General features: G+C 34.8%; 1 protein-coding gene across 5 annotated transcripts in view; it reads left to right on the top strand.

The window, feature by feature from the left end:
• The window catches only part of LOC131958610 (oxysterol-binding protein-related protein 8), a 44,723-nt gene that overhangs the window by 7,224 nt on the left and 15,595 nt on the right, over positions 1-21,904 (top strand). For 2 of the 5 annotated variants that reach the window (XM_059323728.1, XM_059323729.1), the window contains exons 3-9: positions 9,145-9,245; positions 9,862-9,918; positions 12,091-12,279; positions 12,956-13,078; positions 18,783-18,867; positions 19,759-19,980; positions 20,876-21,000. In XM_059323728.1, coding sequence (XP_059179711.1) covers positions 9,145-9,245; positions 9,862-9,918; positions 12,091-12,279; positions 12,956-13,078; positions 18,783-18,867; positions 19,759-19,980; positions 20,876-21,000 — 902 coding nt within the window. Of the gene's footprint in view, positions 1-143; positions 338-4,403; positions 4,520-8,692; positions 9,047-9,144; positions 9,246-9,861; positions 9,919-12,090; positions 12,280-12,955; positions 13,079-18,782; positions 18,868-19,758; positions 19,981-20,875; positions 21,001-21,904 lie in introns of those variants that run through there. The other 3 variants (XM_059323727.1, XM_059323730.1, XM_059323726.1) reach the window with 3 other exon arrangements.

Here is a 21,904-nt window from a genome sequence, read left to right as displayed (position 1 = left end):
CAGAGTTGTGTCGTAATTCATTGACCAAATAAAAATAAACCATTAATCAATGTCACATTTGGCCACTTTGAGAATAGCTGAAGATCATACGTCCTGCGACAGATGCGTCCTATGCTTAGCGATGTAGCTTTTTTTTTAACTTAAAAAAATATCTTTTTAAAAATCTAGATCTATAACCCGTCTTTATTTATGAGCAAGAAATGTGGCTGTGCAAATAAAGTGGTTAGCCGCTTGACAATAAAGTATAGGTACTGACAAGACGTAATGCCGTGTTCCCCGATACAGAATTCGGGTCATTTGGGATACTGCTGCCAATCGTGCCGAAATAACAGCCCAGGTGAGGTTACTTTTTCTAGGATAACAAAGCTAAGTATTTGTGCCGTAGATTAGCCATGCCGTCCGTAATGCCCTTGCTCTTATTTTCCCACGTTTTCTTTAACTTGCTTTCGTCTCTGTCTTTCCAATCAAATCCTGCGATCAAAATATCTGGCACTTCCCAGTTAGCTGGCGCGCTGAAATTTTCAGGGAAGCTTTGTTTTGGATGACAATAGAATATTCAATTGTTATTATTACTAAATTGATCCATGGAAACATTTTATTGAGCATTTTAAACCGCTATATAATCTATATATATAATTCTCCTCTGCGAGCCGTTAGAAAACAAGCTGCAAGCGCCTCCTTACAGTCCCCTCTCTTTCTCTCTATCACTATCACTACCACCCTACCCCACAGTTTCTAATACTGTTGACTCTCTACAAGCTCCCTAATAAAAGTCAATAGTATTATCTAATCAATAGTAATATAACTTTTACTTCGGCGCCCCACGTTTTTCATCGCTTATAGTAGAGTGATCGCTTGCATTATTGTGATGTATAGCATTTATTTTCTACTTTTTAGTTCAATCAGAAAACGTGGGTTTTTTTAAAAATTTTTAATGATTATTATTTTAGACTAACAATTAAATTACTATTTACATTGTTGATTACAGAAACAATATTAAGCGAAATAGAACGATCTTTATAATAACTTAATCCTGGTATCTCTGTTTTTGTAATTGATGAATATACAGAGAGAGGGACAAACTTTATAATTGTAACCCACGTTAGCGTATACAACAATCACGTGCGTTTATTCAGGCCACGGCACATCTTCAGATGTTTATACATCATTAAGTCATCCCACTGCCCGTTTCTTTTTATATGAACTATTGGTTATAAAATGTAATTAGTATTATCGCACAGAAAATATCGCACGTGTCGTAAGTTAGTCTCCCAGTTAAGGGTCACCCTTTTATGCATTTTTGACGTCCACCCCCCACCCCCACCCCCCCCCCCACATACACATGCCTGTGTTTGTACCTATTAACTGTTATATAACCGCTTTAATATTTCGATAATGTTTATTAAGCTTAAATATTAAAAGTAGAATCTAGCTAGAGTGTAGAGAGAAAAATTTGTTTTAAATGTCAAAGTGTAAACGTTATTTTTTCAATGATTTGCCCCATTACCAACCAAAACCGCATGCATGTCGTGATTGTGGTGGTGGGGGGGGGGGGGGGGGGGGGGGCGACAACAATATACCTTAATGTAAACAAATCATGTGCTATATTTCTTGGATCATAGTTTTTTTCGGGCGAGGTTTTGTCGACACTAAAGCCCAGACGTCCCAGGACGTGCTGTATGAAAGCTTTGAATGTGCGCTAATCTCCCTCCATAATAGTGAGGTAGAATATACAACTGCGACTGCCTATGTGTCAGGGGCGTTGCGGGTCGCTCTCGGGAGCCACTGGTTACTCTACCGCAGGGGCGCCGGGTACGGTTTAATCTTCGAATGTCGTGTGCTCTTTAAAACGTGTATAACGCTCGTTAAAACGAACAAAGAAGCCACAGTGCTCGCTTGGGTGCCCGTGGCGCCAAATCACACTCTGGTGCCTGAGTCTATGTAGTATACGATTATAGTAGCCCTTTGTATTCAATAGTGTATGGCTCTCTTCAACGCACGTAGGAGACATAGTGCTCATGACAAAGCGCGGGGAGCCAAATCGCCTAATTTCGTCTACCTAATTGAAACAGTACTTAAGTTATCATGTTCCCACTGAAATAAAGTAAGGTACCTCTCCCAGCTAACGAAAATAGTTCAAAAGTTGGAAGAAACTTGCGCATACAATGTAATTCTTATTTGTGACCTAACTTAACGTTAATCTAGTAAGACACCGCAAATAGAGTAATTACCACTTCCGATTACCGGAAATCGCCCAAAAGTCGATTGGTAACGACAAATTTGATATATGAAATTTCGTTACACTTACTGGAACGTACTTGTTATCGTGTATTCAGACAGGCTGACGAGATATTACATAAGTATTTCCCACGCTGGGAGTTTTAACATGTGATGTCGAGGTTTGTCAAAATCTCTATTTCGATTATCTTATTTGCACATTACAATACTTCCAACTTCACTCCGAATCACCGAAAGTGAAAACGTATTTCAATAACCTGTACTGAAATTTAGTGTTTTTTTTTTTAACTGTCTTGTTCATTTGATTCATCACTTCAATTTTTTAGCGCAATTTCCATACTGACAATTGCGATTATTAATTCGTTATTTCTGGATGGATGGATGGATGTGTGTCCGCAGCTTTAAGTCGTATCTCCTCCTCAACGAAGCAATATCGAGGACTAGTTCCAAAAGCAAATATGTTAAGCAAGTTCCGAGGATGATTGTGGACCAAAAAAATTCCTGGAATTCCTTCCTGGATTTCCCGGAAAAGCCAAAAAATCTCGAAAAAATGCAGTTTTTGGCCCATATCTCGGCAACCAGACCACTTAGCGACTTGAATCATTTACGAATCGATTCCTGCCATAATTTAGAACAATATTGCCGAAGAAAGTTTTCAAAAATATCCTTTCGTTCGGTCACAAAAAATTAATTAAGGAAATTGAGCTTAAATTGTCACTAGACTTTTTATTAACTTGTTTCTCATGTTGGATAGAAAACGACATTAATTTCCTAACACTTTGGTGTTAGTAGTTACGCTGATGTCTGCATTGTTGTTTTGTTGTTCTCTCGATGCTTTAAATTAGTTGATGTTTTCCAGAAATAATAGCGTGACCTATTAAGGATCGTCCATAAATGACGTAACACTTGGGGTTCATACATAAATGACGTCACACTCGTAGGGGGAGGGGGGGGGCTAATTTTGTGACGGTGTGTGATGAGGGGGGGGGGGTTCAGATGGTGCGACATCACACTTTTGCATTTTAAAAAATGCAAAGTTAGAAAACGAATTTTAGACGTTATTTCGTGTTTTAGAAAACTGTTTTAATAAATTGCAATAGGAATTGATTAAAATACTCTATTTTGACCGAGTTCAGACAAGATTTTGGAAAAATATCGATGTTTTAAGAAAAATTCAACTGCAATTTTGAGGGGGGGGGGTTTGTAGGCTGACGTGTGACGTCATTTTAGGGGGGGGGGGGGTCTGGCTTTTTGTGACGGAGGGGAGGGGGAGGTAGAAATCGCCCAAAAAAGCGTTACGTCATTTATGGATGACCCCTTGGAGGGTGAGGGGGGAGTCCGTAATTTTTGTGATGGTGTGTGATTGGGGGGGGGGGGGGGGGGGGGGTGACGTCACACATTGCATTTAAAAAAAAAAAATTTCAGACAAGATTTTGGGAAAATATCGAATTTAAGAAAAATACAACTGTAGTTTTGAGGGGGGGGTGTTGGCTGAGGTGTGACGTCATTTTAGGGGGGGGGGGGTCTGGCTCTTTGTGACGGGGGGGGGGAGGGGTAAACATCGTCAAAAAAGCGTGACGTCATTTATGGATGACCCCTAGGCCTAAATTGATCTTTGGACCTACATCCTCAATCGTTTAGCTTGTAACTTAGATACGACCTGTCGTAGCAGATATAAAATGTGACCAGCTGCCTTAAATAAATAACAGCCAACATCGATCAGAGCACTGGGGAAATCGACTGGATCAGGAAGCAAACCCATTATAAATAATCGACGTCATAGCCGAAAATAATCTTTTGTGTGTGTGTGTGCTAGTGTGAGGATATACAAAGATTTTCAGTATTAGTTTTCACACATCTATTTCACATATATTAGATCTAGATCTATATCTATAATTTTTTTGTCGAGAAGAGGGAATTATTCCGATATGGTTCTTGTGCGATATAATCTGAGTTGCGTTTATTCATATTGCGTGTTGAACAAAAAATTGCTTTACTTCAGTATCTAAAGTTTTCTTTTACCAGTAGCTGTACAATTAAAATATTAGCATAATTTTTAATACAATAGGCTGTATTGCTACCATACTCTTTTTTTTTTTTGTCTACAAGACTAGCCTATGATGAGTATGAGTGAGGTTAACATTAACTTCCCAAACTTGACCTCCTGGGGTCAAGGCTGTGTTTTGTGTTTACCAAACTTATCTATTCGTTGTAAATATTTCATTTAGATAATATTGTTTGTCGGTTATTTTAGGCCTCATGTTTGTGAAGCTAGATCTAGGTATATTTGAAATTTTTAGATCTAGATCTAAGTATTTAGTGTGAAAACGAGTATGTAGCGATACTTGGTTTTCTACTCACTTTTACGGTTGGTTTTACTGCTATTCTAGAGATCTAGGTGTAGAATCTAGATCTAGAAATCTAGATCTAGTTGAGATAGTGATGAGTAATGTAGATAGCAGACGGGACTATTATCGTTAAATTAGTAAACCAGCGAGGATAATTTTTTTACACTTCTTACAGATCTAGATCTAGTATTATCAAGCCTTTCAATACTCATATATAAGCTATTTAAAAATTTTGAGTCATAAAAATAAAATCTATTCAAAATGGTTGAGTCTAGATTGTAGAACAATTATTATTATAATCTTCTTATCTGGACAAGATGCGCCAATTCTCTACCACTTCTTGATTAGTAAATGCCTTATGCTACCCAGACTAAGTAGGGCCTACCTAGTGCAGGACCGAAATTAGACTAACTTGTTTTAATATAAAAATAAAATGCTTCTCTACACTCATGTTATGTTATAGTTTGGTCCCACTTTCAGTCATACAGAAACTGGATATGTTATTTTTGTCATAACAATTACAGGGTTTTCTACACTCATGTCATGTTACTGTTTGGTCCCACATTCAGCCATATAGATACTGGATAGGTCATGGGTTCCCAAATTGGGAGTCGCGACCCCCATGGGTGTCGCGAAGGCCTTTCTGGGAGGTCGCGAACTTGTAGACTAAACCTTAGTATGAAAAAAAAACCTTTTACAAGAATATCTTAAATTCGGCTTTACTAACATCACAGGAAATTAAATAGAGAAAAACAATGCGTACTGTGCAAAGTTGTTCTTAACTATAAGCCTATCAAACCTTCGAAACTTGAACATCATTTTGGTAGATGAATCTGATTGTGAGATTAATAAAATAAAAATGAAACAGGAGATTTCTGGGCATCTTAAATCTCGAGAAAACAAACTGCGGCGTTATTTTCCCTAAGCTGAAAGAAGAAGAAACTGCACTGACACGTAACCCATTCTCTGCCTCCCTTGATGTTGCCAACATTCCCGATCAATTACAAGATGAATTCTTAAATTTGCGGAATGACTCCGCGTCATATGAATATATTGTATATAGATCTATCACCTAAAGCTATTTATAGCGAGTTGTCGGTAAACTTTCTGTCTATTTATAGATCTAGTATTCATGTTATTTCGAGGTTTTATCGCAGAGTTAAAAACGTCAAAACATCCGCAACAGAATCTTTCATCTGTTTCCTATGCTGCTTAGCCTATCTATGTTTAACAAGCCAGCAAGTGCAACTTTATACACGAATAACATAAATTTACAAATTTATTCTTGACAAAGATTTAACACATGTACTGGCTGAAAAAAAAGATAGGTGCTCTTGAGTGTGGTAATATGCGGCCTGTAAACGATGTTTTGTACAACGGTGAAATTTTACTGTAGCCTATTGATTTCTCCCGAAGCCCTCACCTCAGATAATTTTAGAATATCAAATCCTTATAAGATGCCTGTTTTCATATAGATCTAGTCACAGAGAAAAATAAAACCACCGAATTGTTTATTACGACGGAACTTCAATCACAAATCCCTCGTAGAATGAATGTCCTAGGCCTATATAAACTAAGACAGCACTAGACTTTATCTAGTGCCCTAGACGTCAGACTGATTTGGTGCCATCCATTTTTGACGTCCACAAAAATTCCGGATTTATCACCCACACCTTTCCCCACCCCCATTGCGTATGTCCACAAAAATGTAATAGACCGCTAAAAACTTACTAACAATTTACTTGTTCAGTAACATGTATTGTGAACCTAATTACTGAGATGAATTTACTAGTTCAGTAACATGTATTGTGTACCTAATTACTGACATGGCTTTATTATTTTCGATAATGTTTATTATTAGGCCTAAATATTAAAAGTAGAATGTAGCCCGTGGAGAGAAAAAATTAGTAAGGTTTATTTTTAAACGTCTGTATAATTTTTTTTTCAATTTTTAAGTATTGTGCCCTTTACCAACAAAAAACGCATGCAAAGTTTTCAAGCGTGTGGGGGGGGGGGGGGGGGGGGGGGGGCTAACACAGTATAATTCCCTCCTCGGGTTCATGGCTTCGATTCTGTTTTTTTATTAGGCTTCGTCCATAAATGACATCACACTCTGGGAAAAAAAGGGGGGGGGGGGGATAGAGGCCAACTCAACGCTGATATGCTCAGTAAATATTTCAGAAAAAAAAATTGTGCTGGTTTTTTTTTTAAATTACATTTTTGAGAGTTGTGATAGGCTGAGATGTGACGTCATTTTAGGTGTCCTGTTTTTTAATTAAGATAAGTGACGGGAGGGAGGGGAGGTAAAAATCGTTAAATATCTTGACATTACTTATTTTATAGATGACCCCGGTGTAGGGGTAAATCCAGTGCTTTATTTACACGCTGCGATGTTTTAACTTCACGCTTTACATGCAGGATAAGAGTTTCACGGTTGTTTTAAATTATTAGCACCAGAGTTTCTTCCAGGTATCTCTTCCCCCGAAAATTTTTTACCACCCCCCGAACGAAATGAAATTTATATAATTTATATAGAAAATATATGCTTTTAACAGTGTCCGCCCCCCCCCCGAAGAAAGTCTACCGCCCCCCCCCCCCCCCGAAAATTTCAATTGCCCCCCCCCCCCCCCGGAGAAAAATGTCTGGAAGAAACACTGATTAGCACGTCGGTGTTAAATTAAACCTGTGGACGTCCACATGGACTTGAACCCCCCCCCCCCCTCCACCCAGTCAACACGCGTCCAAAAAAGTAGATTTTGTGCACAAATATTACCATGTTTAAAGAACAAACCCATTCAAATATGTTCACACTAAAACGAAAACCAAATGATGATCATTTACAGCAAATCAATATGACCTCTGCTGTTGCCTTTTAGTTTTAGACACCATTTCAGAAATGCGCTGCTTCACCTTGAATTCAGATAACGATGTATTCAGTCTTGTATATTCTGTCTCCGTACAGCTTTAGGAAGTGTTCTCTAAGTTTTGCCGGTGCTAGATTAGAATAGCTCAACTTGACATTGCAAGTCATGATGTTAGGACGCTAACCCCCATCAAGTTCCGTTACACGCGTGAATCCGTACTGTACATCTTCGTCCAACCACTTCCTTTGTTAGCTCGACATAGTATGAAGGGATTAAGATATCAACGTAAAATATGAACGTACCATCACGACAATCACAAGTCGACTACTGGGCCACTATATAGAAACATAAGTATGTTCGTCGCATATACACGATCAACGCGCGCCTGTATAGGTGAAGTTGACACGATTCGGGACGTATGTGTCTCTTGACAGCAAGGGTTCTAGGATATAGAAATAGCACGATGTCGATAGTCACATCGTCATCGACCGGTACCGTCGTTAATTCTATCGTCCGCACTAACGAAATCCATTCGTAAATCAAAGGAGTCGGGTGTGTTTCTTGACCTCCGCCGAACCTCCGACCTCGATCGAACCCGGATTAAGAAACGCTGGTATATAATCTTTTAAATATTATTGTACTCAGTAAATACCTTCAAAGTTCACAGTGAATACGTTTTACCTTAAACCACTGGCTAGGATATTGAAGCGTATATTAGTATCGGCACACACGATTTCATCTTTTATAACCGAGTTGCTTTTGTAATTTGATGTTAAAGACACATTTCTGACATGTTACTTAGCTGCAAAACGGTAAATGAGACTAACATTCAATTTAAAAATTATTCATTCACTAGAATCAGTCAACCCTTTCACACACACTAAACATATTACGTCACAACTAACCAGGCACAAGATGTTAAAAAAACGTCTTGTTTGAGTGTGAAAGTATAGGGGGTACATGACACCGTTTTTTTTTCTTCATTAGACATCCAACAGTGGTTTCTCGATGGTTAAATTAGATTTTTTTTAAAGACATAGAAATCTATATATATATTGCCACAAGATACGTGATGTGTTTATAGATTAATGTAGCTCGCACCAACTTTGTAGAAAGCCGATGTTGAGTGTATTGACCCGTTAACTCCACTTGAATGTCACCAAGTCTTTAGAAATAGGTTTTCTGCTAAACGGCCAACTACGGTATCGAAAGAAAAGAAAGAAAAAAACAACATTCGTTATTTTTTATGGTTGATAAATCACATATATTATATATTAGTGATACTTTGATTTACCGTAGATGTTTAATAATTTTGGAAACATTGCATTTTTGCCCGTTATGTTTCACCATCTGTTCTACGGATTTATATTTTCTAAAGTAGTATTGACGGTGGCTTAGAACGCAGTCGGTCAATTTAAATATCAAATTAGAACAGAAAGGTGAACTATTCATCAAGGATGTCTTCTGATGCATTGTGTAACAGTACTAACAAATTACATTATCTACAAAAGAAAAGCCGTTTTAAGTTGATGAGGACTTGGTCATTTCACGGCAAATCAGCTAAAACAGAACATGATCTCAAGATAGTATCAACAGGTGTAATATGTTAACTAATTAAGTGGTGTATGAATTTACTGTTTAGTGAAATACAGCTGAGCACCCTCTAATAATTTAATTTAATTTTGTTCAATTAGGTTCCTTGGATGGAGACACAATAGATGGCTCTAGTAGAAAAATTCAGCTTTCAGACTCAATATTGGACAATTTTGACTCACCAGATAAAAAACTATTTAAGGTGAATATTAAATTGCTTTACCACCTGTCCACTTTTTAAAGTTGTGTTTCATCTATTGTAGATTATCTGTATTGATTGTTATTTTCAGAAAAGAAAAAAAGTACACACAGCATAAGCAGTCAAAAAATGTATAATTAAATGATTTGTGGTGTGATTTAAGTAATGTGATCAGAGCTGGGTGGTGGTTTTTCATTTTATTTAGTTTAATATTTATTGTTATATATGGCCGCATAAAACTATTATTTATTAATTTGATTTCTGTATTAATTCCACAAACTTTTTCACTTTTTTCATATTAAAAACATTCAGTGTATGGTTCTATGTGTGCAGTAAGGTGTCTCTAGATTAGCTAAGTAACATGAAGTAGTGGGTCTCTAGAAATTTTACATTAAGTTATAACTGCAGTTAAGTTTTGGATTTCAAAAATCACTTTTTTGTGTTACATAACTTGCGCACAATCAGTGTACATGTATTAATTATTTTATCTACTTATTTTGTTTATTCCTGTCTAGGAAAATTACATATTATTTTACCTTCATTAAAATTTTAACTTTTTCTAAAGATGTGTAAAAATTCATGTATTTTTGTATATATTAATGTTATTTCTTTCTTTTAGTCAAATGAAAAAGTCTGTCAGTCTGGAAGCAAGTTGTCCAAACGAGAATCGCTTAAGGTAACATAATTACATTTTTAAAAAAAAATTAAAACCTTAAGTTCTTTTTAAGTGCAGACTGGCCATCTAGGGTTGTATTCTAAGCCAAATTGGTAAACTCTGGCTATTGTTGAAGTTGGTCCTAAAAGCAATTACCAAGCATCAACTTACATATTACCCAATGCCAAAAAAAGATTCAAAATTTGGTGTAGCCCACACAAAATAAGGAATTTTGACAAAGTTGTCAGGTGCCCGATAGGGCATTTCCCAGCGCCGCTTATCAAATTTAGCATGAGTCTGCCTTGGGGCAATAGAACACGAGAGCCGGTGCGGTTGGCCGAAAAGTCCACGAAGAGGGGGTCAAAACTGACCTCGACTGACCGGCGCCTTATATGGGCTATATAACGAAAAAACTTTTGCCCGACGACCCCCCTTGATATTTTGTGAGGTGGTAGGAGAACACCTAGGGATGTCACAAAAAACTCGGCATATCTGGGAAAACTTGGTAAAGGGGTCAAAACTGACCAGTTGTATTTCCCTATATAATCTTTGTATTTTACGGGAAAAACAGAGGGTCATTTCAACGCGGAATTTAGGGTACATAAACTCAATATATCTGGCTAATTTTTTGCATGCTCTTAGGTAAATGGCTTGGCCTTTAGGGAAAACTGGCGGTTTGACTCAAAGCACTCGACTAGGGCTAAAACATGACAGCAAACGAAATTCTCCTTATTTGAACTATATAACAAAAAACTTTCTTGCCGAACAATCCCCCTTGATATTTTGTGAGGTGGTAGGAGAATGCCTAGGGGTGTCACAAAAAAATTGCCATGTCCGGGAAAAATCTGGAAATGGGTCAAAACTGACCAGTCGTATTTCTCTATATAATCTCTGTATTTTATGGGGGAAAACAGGGTCATTTCAACAAAGATTTTTGGGCACTTACCTTTTGTATGTCTGGTTGATTTTTTGCATGCACCTGTGTAAATGGCTTGGCCTTTTGGGAAAACTGTCAGTTTGACTCAAAGCCCTCACCGAGGGCTAAAAGATGACAGCGAGTGAAAATCTCTTTTTTTAGCTATAAAACGAAAAAATTTCTTGCCGAACGACCCCCTTGATATTTTGTGAGGTGGTAGGAGAACACCTAGGGGTGTCAGAACAAACTCGCCACATCCGGGAAAAATCTGCAAATGGGTCAGAACTGACCAGTCGTATTTCCCTATATAATCTTTGTATTTTATGGGAAAAACAGGGAAATTTCAACATAAAGTTTAGGATACTCAATCTCTATTTATCTGGCCATTTTTTTGCATGCACCTCTATAGATGACTAGGCCGTATGGAAAAATTGTTGGTCAGACTCAAAGCATTCGATGAGGACTAAAAAGTGACCGCTAGTGAATTTTCATTATATAAGATATATATAAATAAATTGACGAACAATCTCCCTAATATTTTGTGAGGTCGTAGACCGACCCCGGAGGATAACAAAAAAACATTATTCCCGTCAAAAAAAAAACCCTTAGGGTCGTTAGATTTGTCCAGATGACATATTTTCTTATAAACAATTGTTTGTGAAAAAGTAAACAAAGACATACTTCATTCGTTTAATTTTCAAGGGAGGTAACTTTTTAAAAATAATTATTTTTCAAACAATTATATACTATTTTAAACATAAACAGAAAATGATGAAGTATAGCATTTGTTTCAGTATAAAATCAAGTTGTTAATTAAGTTACGTACCCTAATTAAATATGTTAATTAATTTTAAAAGTCAATGTAATATAATTATTATTATACTGTTCATGGAACCTCTGTAATTCTAATTCCATTTTAGTCATACATTTTGAACTTTCCAATATTTTCTCTAAACAACAAAGAACAACAACATATTCTCTAAAATTAGCATTACTGTTTAAATTTAAGCACTCCACACCTCAGACGTCACTAAATAATTAAGTATTCAAATTCTCAAATGTTTTTGAAAACCTAAGCGAAGCTAGGCATTATGCCTAGTAAAGAAATAACTTTTAAAACATACTCAATATTTATAATTGATTTTAACTTTTATAATTCTCCCATCCATTTTAATTATGGTTAATCTTAGCTGTAAGGAACTTCAACACTCAGTTTGTATTTATTTATTGTTATAGTATTTTAAGTGGATGATAAATAATTTTTATAACATCTACAGGAGAAGAAAAAAAGTTACAGAAGCCAAAAGAAAGAAGTGGCTAGAGAAATAATGAACTCAGCATCTGATCAGTCATTTGTTCTTATGGCTGACTGGTTAAAAGTTCGTGGTACCTTGAAAAGTTGGACTAAACTTTGGTGTGTTTGCAAACCATCAATGTTGATTATATACAAGAGTGAAAAAATGAAAGTAAATCTTCTTGTATTTTTTATTCTAGTTATTTATTCTCTGTGTTCGATTCTTACAGTCTGTGATGATATATACATTACTAGAATTATTTAAAAATTAAATTATACTCTTTTTAAAAAACTAATATCTGTACTATCTTTTGTGCTAGGTAAATAAGAATAACACACAGTTTATCCATGTTTTACAAAGAAAGTTGCTTTTAGACTTTAATATTCATTGAGTTGATGAAGTAGAGTTTTTCTTTATTGTGTTGAATAAACTATGCTCATCCATAAGTAGGTGTACAGTTAAGTATAATGTTGGACATAGAGTTATTTTAATGCCTTAGTTAAGACTAAGCAAAAGATAAAAAGACTTTGTAATGACAGAACAGTCTAGCCAGAGAGGATCAAGACCACCACTCCAAGTGCAATGATTTGCCTTGTAACATGTACGTTGATGAGATATGTGAAAGATCAGACCAATTAGCTTCACAAATACAGGGATAAAGTCATTGTCAGCATTACCATCATACGACTTGTGCTTGGGCCAATACACATGGACTGACATCTGCTTCCAAACCCTTTCATATATTGTCTCCCCTATTTTAAGGAGGAAGCTATTTGCCAATTGTCCACTGTTCATTAATTCATTAATACACCACTCTTATTTTTAGCCTTTATATTATGGTCCACAGACAGGTCACTGGGTTGGTACAATTTTGCTGAACACTTGTCAGCTTCTGCAGAGGCCCTCAAAAAAAGAGGGATTTTGTTTTAAATTGTTTCATCCACTGGACCAGTCCATTTGGGCAACAAAGGTATTTATTATAATGTAAAAATTATTTTTAAAAGCATGTGACTCCAGAACTTGTCTGCTAAACCTTTTTATTTCTTAACATTTGTAATAATATTCATTTTTATGCAGTGTGCATCTGGAGGTTTTTCAAGTTAGATTTTTTTGGTTGGGTTTTATCCTTCTAATGTGGTTATTTTATTTGGTTAATGTCTCAGTGCTTTACTGCGTAGCATTGGCTAACCTCATTGTTACCTATTCAACTATAACTTCTCTCTTTTATCTAGTTTCTCACTGTGTAATATTTAATCACCAATGTTAACAATTTGATTACCAATTAAGTCTAACTATTATATTTAGTGAGTTTCACTGAACTAAAATATTAGGCATTTGCTTTTCTGTATTTGTAAAAGGTGATTTCTGTTTTCCTGATCAGGTTTCTGGTATCACTTCATTTTAGCATAGAGGGATTTCTCCTTTGAATTGTTGTGTTTTTATGCAGTGCAGGCTCTTTCGCCTCTGAGAGAGGTCTACTGTGAATTTAATTTCAACATTTTGATGCATGAAGTCTTGGGGAACATGTACAAGTAATTTTCTCCTCATCTTTTGCAACATTATTAGGTCCGTAGTAAAGCTCCTCTTTCAGACCTTAAGAGGGGGTAGGCGTGGTCGAGTCTGTAAAGCTCATGGTTGCTAAACCGAAAAGTCTCAAGTTCGAACCCTCGGGCAGATGAGGCTCGTTAGCTGGGGACAGCCACTCTTCTAGGAGAGACAACTCCAAAATTAAACAACTGCTGCCTTGTAGATTGTTCTTGGTTGGACAAATGCTATGGAAGCAAATCCAAAAAGAAAAAGCAGGCTGAAATCGGAGTCAATGGCCTCAATGGCGCATAACCAGTTGACACGTAACGCTTAATTGTGTTGGAGGCGTGGTCGAGTCGGCAAAAAGCTCATGGTTGATAAATTCGAACAAAGTCTCGAGTTCAAACCCACTGGCAGATAAATCTCGATCCCCTTCAACACTAATAATTAAGAACGAAGAAGAAGAAGAAAGAAAACCTTAAGATACATAGGGCAGATGAGTTCATATGTTTCTTCACCCAGTATATAAAGCAATGGTGTGGTCAGAATGCTGTGGGTGCATAGCACTGAATTAAAGTTACTTTTTTCCCTTGGTATTGAAGCATGCTGAGTTTTTTTCCCATGCACACAAGTGCTACACTCTGAAGATTGGTAGGCTGTATCCTCATTAGCTGAGTATTCTCTCCTGTAGCCAGCCTTGATTGATCACTGCCATTCCACTGTGTCTCACTTAATCCAAAAACTTTGATGTTGAACTTTCCCATTCCCTGACCCACCTGTGCAGGTCTGCTGCTTTCGTATAGAGTTCTGCTGTACCAGGACCCTAATCTGGTTTTTGTTTTGGGCATTTCGAGTTTTAATCAGCAGACTAGTTTCCCCGAAACTTTCACTACTATGCATCGTTGACTTATTCAAAGAGGAACTTCCTTGACCAAGATTACTTTGGGTTGTCGTTATTGCATTTGCTTTAGCTTGTTTTTTTTACAAGGTGGGGTTGATAGCCCAACACTCAACCCTCCTTCTTTTTCAACGGCTAGGGATATTAATATTTCTAGAGTTAGCATAATCATTCACCTTAAGGGCATGGGCCGATGATGAAAACCAAAATAAAATGCTTATTTCTCAACCTAATCTAAATATATAAAAAGCAATGTACGTCTCTGTGTGTGTTTGTCTTTTATGCATTACTACACCTCTCATCACATCGTCGTGAAACTTTGGGAAGTTGTTGAGAATATTCCTGAGGAGGTTTCTGCGGAAAAAAAATTCAAATTCGCAGGGGTGGTGCCCTGGCAGGGCGCAATTTGTTTTTTCTCTATATACGGTATATAAAAATAAAAGTCGAATGTGGTTTCACGTCGTTCATCCGATCGCCATCAAACTTTGGTGAGTTGATTAGAACACACCATGGAAGGGTTCTGTAAGAAAAATTCATTTTTAATTTTGCAAGGGCGGCGCCACGGGAGGGTGTGATTTTTCTCTATGTACAGTATATAAAAATAAAGTTGATTGCTGTTTGACACTGTTCATACAATCGCCATGAGACTTTGGGGAGTAGATTAGAACACTACCCGGAAGGGTTCATGCAAAAATCATTTTTTTAATTTCGCAAGGGCGGCGAAACTGGAGGGTGCAATATTTCACTATACATACAAAAATAAAGTCACATTTTTAAAAATAACTTTGTAACGCGAGGAAATCCTTCTGTACAGTTTCGTCACCTTGAGAATGTTGCAAAAAAATAACTTTGTAAATTGGTAACACATGGATGAAACCCTTCTTATATATTTCGTCAGACTTACTTCCATTTCCACGGCAATGCGTGGGGACGGGTACGCAAGTAGTGAAATATCTAGCATATAGTTATGACTCAATGAGTTAAGTCTAAAAATAAATAAAAATTGCAGAAAACCCATCTTTGGATTTTATTTACCTTTTTAACATCAAAATAACTCAAAAGTGGCTTCTGCAAATTCAATAAAAATTGCAGGATTATAGAGATACATATTGGTAACAATCCTGATACAGTGATAGATTACATTTTAAAATTTTAAAATACTTTTGTTTTTACAATTTTTTTTCTGAAAACCTCTTTATAAAATTCAAAATTTGTGCTAATAATACACCAATTTAACTGTAAAAGAAAATCCATACAAATTTTTAAAAAAAAATTCTATCAGTTTTGTTGGTATATGTATACAGAATAACTAGAGAAAATTTAGATACATTTTAATAATAATTAAGAAAGTTATTTCATTGTTAAAATTGTAAAATAAAAACAATCCAAGATGGCCACACCACCATAGCAATGGCAGGAGAAATGTTTAGCCATTTTTTTTAATTTTTAGACTTAACTCATTGAGTCATAACTATATGCTAGATATTATAGCATTAGGTTTAGAAATAAGCATTTTGGTTTTCATCACCCGCCCATGTCCTTAATGATAAGCCATGATAATTTATAGTATGGTTTTTACCAATAGGTATACTGATTCTTTAATTTTTTAGGGAATCTATTTGTGGAAAATCATATAAATACATTAATGAAAAATGTGGAACGTGTAAAAATGAAAGATAAAGCAAATTGATTTAGGTCCAAAAAATTTTTTTTAAGTTGATTGTTTTAAAAATATCAACATTTTACTCCAAGAATTAAAGTTTGCATTTATAAAAAGAAATTTTTAAACAATTTTATTATTGATCAAAAGCAATCGACAAGCATTATTTATTTTAAATGAAAACAGATAATACCTAAATTTAAAAAAAAAAGAAACACATTAATCTCTTCAATTCACCATAAACACACATGATGTAAAAAGAATATTTAGACAATGTTATATATAAACAGAAGAATCTGAAACAAACATTTTGATGTCAAATTGCCTAATCATTGTTGTATATCAATATACGTTGTTTATTATCTTAATTTTTACTTTCTCGTAATATGGAGAAAGTTTTGGAATCTTACAAAAAATCTAAATTGATTTTTAAAAATCTTAAAGTTTTACACCTCCCGTTGTAGACAAAATATAGTTTTGAAATTTTGTCTGTACATATTTTGCCTGTGAACACAATCTTTTACTTATATCTGAAATTTATTTCGTCTATCTATCAGAAACTGTACTCAAGTTATAGGCTTTTGAAAAACCAAAAGTAGAATAAACTACACTTCCCGTTAAGGGATATTGCTCAAAAGTTGATACAGAACTATAGATTTGATATATTATTTATACATAAAATTACATCAACCTAGCTGTAATTGCACTCAAGTTATCGTGTTCACAGAAAAAAATTGCAAAACTATGTTTTTCCTACTCATGGAGGTGTAAAACTTAGAGTTTTGTGAAAATCTCGATTTTGATTTTTTGCACGATTGCAATACTTCCTCTATACTTTGTATACAAGAAAGTAAAAAAAAGAAAAGAATTTTATGTTTTATACAATTATTTTGTAAGTAGCATATTTTATGAACTTTTTACCTATTTTTGTTCTTTTGAGAAAAAAAAACCATTCATAAACTTCTATATTTCTTTAACTTGATTACACTGGAAGTGCCTTCCCAACTCTTATTGCTAAATCACTCCTTTATTTGTATTTGGAAAATAATTATATCTAATTTTTTTATTCTCTAAATTTAACCCTTTGTTTACGGAATTATGTTCTGAATGAAATTTTTTCTTAAACAATGTGTTATCATATTGCTTTTGTGCACATTTAAAGCATATGTCGAAGGAAATTTTGTTTCATAAATTTTTAAGGGCCCAAACATGTATTGGTACTTATAAGTACCGTCAGGAATGTAGGACATTTTTTCCAAAAATAAAAAAATTTACAAAACAGGAGAAAACGATACAACTTAATAAATAATAACATGGCAATCATTATAACAATCATTTTTTTGTAGTTTCCACACATAAACACGCACAAAAGTATATTTTGAGTACGATTTTTACTGGATTTTCTATCGGAACACATCTTAGACCTCAAACACAGCAAAAGGTGCCGACATGGCATGCTCCCTCATTCCTCATTGCTGAGTAATTCTTGTCTGTCATCTTTCTGGTGTGGCAACAGTTGCCGGACTGAACCTGCTTTTGCTGGAGGCTTCCAATAGCCATTACAATGAGCCGCATAAACAAATATTTTGAAAACGAAATCCTAGTCATTCAGTACACTACTACTAGTAATACTAGTGTAATTGTAGCCTAATAGAATGTTATGACAAGTCTACACTACTGTGTAAACTTTATAAATAGAAGTGAGCTAAATGTGTTTTGAATAGCCGTAGTGGCCTACTGTTTTGTGTTTACTGATTCAAAATTACAAAACGATCTATACTACATGCAGATGTATGGACTATTACTAGTCTACATGTATGCATTACGTACACGCTAGCTATTGTATGCAAGACAGTTTTTTGCAACAAATATAACTTACAAATCTTACTTCTAGAACTAGACTTTGGTATACATATAACGTATACTAAACCTAGAAAACGAGCCTGCAACTGCCACCTCTATTCTTGTTATTCTTTTACTACTAGAAATCTGCAATTAATTACAATATTTCTGAAGAAAACCCTATGCTAACCTTCTTATAAATGCATAAATATATTTTTTAAAGTACATTTCGATAATTAATTATCAAAATAATATTTATGTCACTCCACATCGAAAATCAGCATTTTCCAAGAAATCCTAAAAAAATGTCCGTGTGCCCTGACGGTACTTATAAGTCCACTTGTAAACATCGATCTATTACAAAGACAATTTGATAAAAATTGTATAACTAGAAGTTAGATGCATTTGCCTGACTATTGAAGATGCCAATAAAAAATATTCGGTGTTGAAAACGTGAAGAATAAGGTAAAACAAAGGGAAATCAGGAACACATGTGAGATATGTACAGAACAATTGTGAACTACCGATACAGGTAGAGATTGAAAATGGCGCCACACCAGTAATTTTCAAAAAAAACATCGTTCCCTCCACCTACCTGTTACTCAAGGGAGATAATACTATCAATTACATCAATAATTTTTAAAATTCGTCTTAAATTAAAAATAATACAGGCGCTTAATTAAAGTGGTACTTATAAGTACCGTCAGTAGATAAAGGGTTAACATTTTTCTTTTCTCATGTTTTAAGGGACCAAAAGGAGAAACTATTGGTGCATTTGTTCAGCCCTTACCCATGTCCTATGCCATCTTTCGTGCACCATCTGAGAACCAAGGTATCACACATATGTTTATGTCCTGAGATAACTTTAAAACTATTGTTTTATGTAGAGACTGACAAATAAACTGGGTAGAAACTACACAAAACCATACATTTTTCATCTTCCCCAACAACTGATTATTTGCAACTTAAATAATATTATTTCAACAGTGCGTTCAATATATTGTTAAAACTTAATATATATTGGCATTTAAATAAATTTACAACAACTTAAAGTTTTAATTTTTTCTTAAAAAAATTCATTTTACTTTGTGTTGTACACAATGCTCAGAAATGAAGTAAAAACCAAAGCAAAATGATGTAAGAAATTTTTATAGTGATTGTTTTAATAACAAAGCTATTGTTAGGGTAAGACATTAGCAGTACTTTCCACTTAAAAGTTTAGAGTTATTGCTACATTAATGTTAGGATCAAATATTATATTTTCATGTGTTCTGTTCTGAATAAGGTTGTTTTTTTTTTGTTGTTTTTTTTTATAGTGTGCATTTATGTTAAGCACTGTTTATTTTAAGTGAAATGGATTAAGCCTAGTGTTGTGTCCTATGTTAATTTGTTTTTTTAAGAGCATTATGTTTGTAGAAAATATTTATAGCTCATAATAATAATAATTTTTTTTTTGCAAAAAAAAAAAAAAAACAAGTTGTTTACATATAGTAAGGAGAATGTGGTTAAGGATTTAGGCTGTTTGGGGTAATGGATATTCAGGGATTGAGTGGCAGGCAAATGCTTTTCTGCTGAGTTATTTTAAGAGACCATTATCTTGACTTCTTGGTGAAAAGTATGATTTGTTTGTTTTTGATAATTCACAAAGTTTCCTTTTAAAATTATTGTATGCTCTTTTTTTACATTAGTAATTTTTATTCCTAATGTCTTCCTTAATGTAAAGGAAAGTGCTGGATGGATGGATTAGAGCTTGCTTTAAAGTGCACGAGTCTTATTAAACGTACAACCTCACGACCAAATGACATAAGCACTGATCTGACTGCTGCCTTAGCACCAGACATACCTCCAACATTAGCCTCACATATGAGCTCTTGTTTGATTGATGATACTGAAGAAACTATAGAAGAGTCAGAGGATCTCCTTGAGCACTTTAGTGATGATGATGGTTTGTTATCACTTTAAAAAATTACTCAAATCATAACATCTTGTTACCATGCAATCAAATGGAAGTTAAGATATTTTAGTTCTATTCCTTCAGAAAGCTATGGATATAGCTTTAATTCTAAAAGAATTTCTTCATTTGTAATATATTTTCTGGTACTTAAAAAAAAACAGTTCATACAAACTCTAATAATCTTACTAAATATCAACCTATTAAACAGTGTCAGTTGCTAGAAACTCATTGGTCTCTTACATTATGAGATATTAGGGATTTATCTGCCAAGTGTATCAACCTTAATTCAGTAATTTCTGATCCTTTCAGTTGGCCAACCCTCACTGTCTGTAGACAAATCTCAACCTCAAAACATTTCTACCTACTGATCTTTTTATCATGGATGTTATTAACCACAAATGGGGGCAGAACTTCCAATGCTTGAGCCATCTATCAAACAGTTTGATTTCTTTTATTGTTTTAAAACAAAAGATTTGCAAAGTGTCAAGAAATTGCTGGTTAATTAGCATTGGCTAGCTTTCCCTATTCTATTCTTTACCACTTAAAGTAGTCTACATCATGCTGGGCTTTTCACCAAGCATAGGTCTGCCTTTTAGCAGTTTTCCTCTGGGATTTTTACCCCTCTGTTATTATTTTAAAATGGCCAAACAATTTTTAACACATGCCACTTTTCTAGGGTCCTTGTATATCTCATTAACTCTATACATTTTCATTCATGTCTGTCCATATTTTCAAAAGTATTTTTCTCTCCTATGTATTGAATGTTTTCTCTTGTATTTTTAGTTTCCAGATTTCACCAACATTCGTTATCACTGGTCTTAATATTGTTATATATATTGTTTGTTTTGTGCTTACTTTACTCAAAGCTTTCATAATTTTATTTTAGATCACTGTAGTACAGGCTTGAGTGAATCTGACTTTGAATTGGCTGAGGAAGAAAGCAAACCACAAAGTATACCTAAAGTTGAAGAAACAGTTTATGTTTCAAATGAAGTAGAAGAGCTTGGTCAGGTGAGGAAATAATTAAATGAAAATAATTCTTATCTGTAAGTTCATTCTATGGCTTGTGTGTGATATAAATTAATTTGACTTTGACCACAGATGCGCTTTGACCATAAGTGGTTTGACCACTGCAGTACTTTGATCATAGGTATTTGGTCCACAGAAGGTCTTTGATCACCTGGGATAAATAAATGTATAGTAAAATATGTAATTGACTGTCATGTGAACTAAGACTGCAGGAATAGTTTCAAATTATTATAGGTAGATGAAATTATTTATAACAACTGGCCCGTGAACTGATTGACAGGTATGATGAGCATTTAAAGATTCCTCGTTAGACCTAGCGATCCATTGAGCAGATGAAGTGGAGTTCATGTTTCTTGAACTCAGCATATGAAGGGATAATGTGGTCAAATCTTAAGGTAGTAATATCAATTCTGTAGCTAGCACAGTAACATTAATAAATAACTTTATAGTTACAAGTAGGTATCATTGAGGTCTGATGAATACTCTACAACTCAGTTTAAAACCTTTAAAATAATAATGATTTTGAAATAATTGAGCCTTAAGACTAAGTGACAATTCAATGCACAGAGTTCCCCTATAGTAAAATAAAATTACTCAATGTGACTAAGTTAACTGCAAGAGTACAATTTAGTTCTTATACTGATTAGTTCTATAATTAACTAGTAACAATACAAAACCCCTCAAGTCATGAGTCAAGTAAAAAATAAGAGACATTTTCAGGTTTTCCTCCCCTGTTCTTTGCGTATCACTTGGCTCCATCCAGATTTTACAGTGTGTTGGGTGTGCATGTGTTTAGTCAAGCCAATTATCTGCTAAGTCAGATGACCCACAATCTTTGTGCTGAAATAGCTTACAGAAAGTGGGAGGGGGAATAATAATGCAGGTG

This window comes from Physella acuta, unplaced genomic scaffold, assembly GCF_028476545.2.
Source record: "Physella acuta isolate Inbredline_101_S28 unplaced genomic scaffold, ASM2847654v3 ptg001344l, whole genome shotgun sequence".
Classification (NCBI taxonomy): Eukaryota; Metazoa; Mollusca; class Gastropoda; family Physidae; genus Physella; species Physella acuta.
This window is presented reverse-complemented; position numbering and strand designations above follow the sequence as displayed.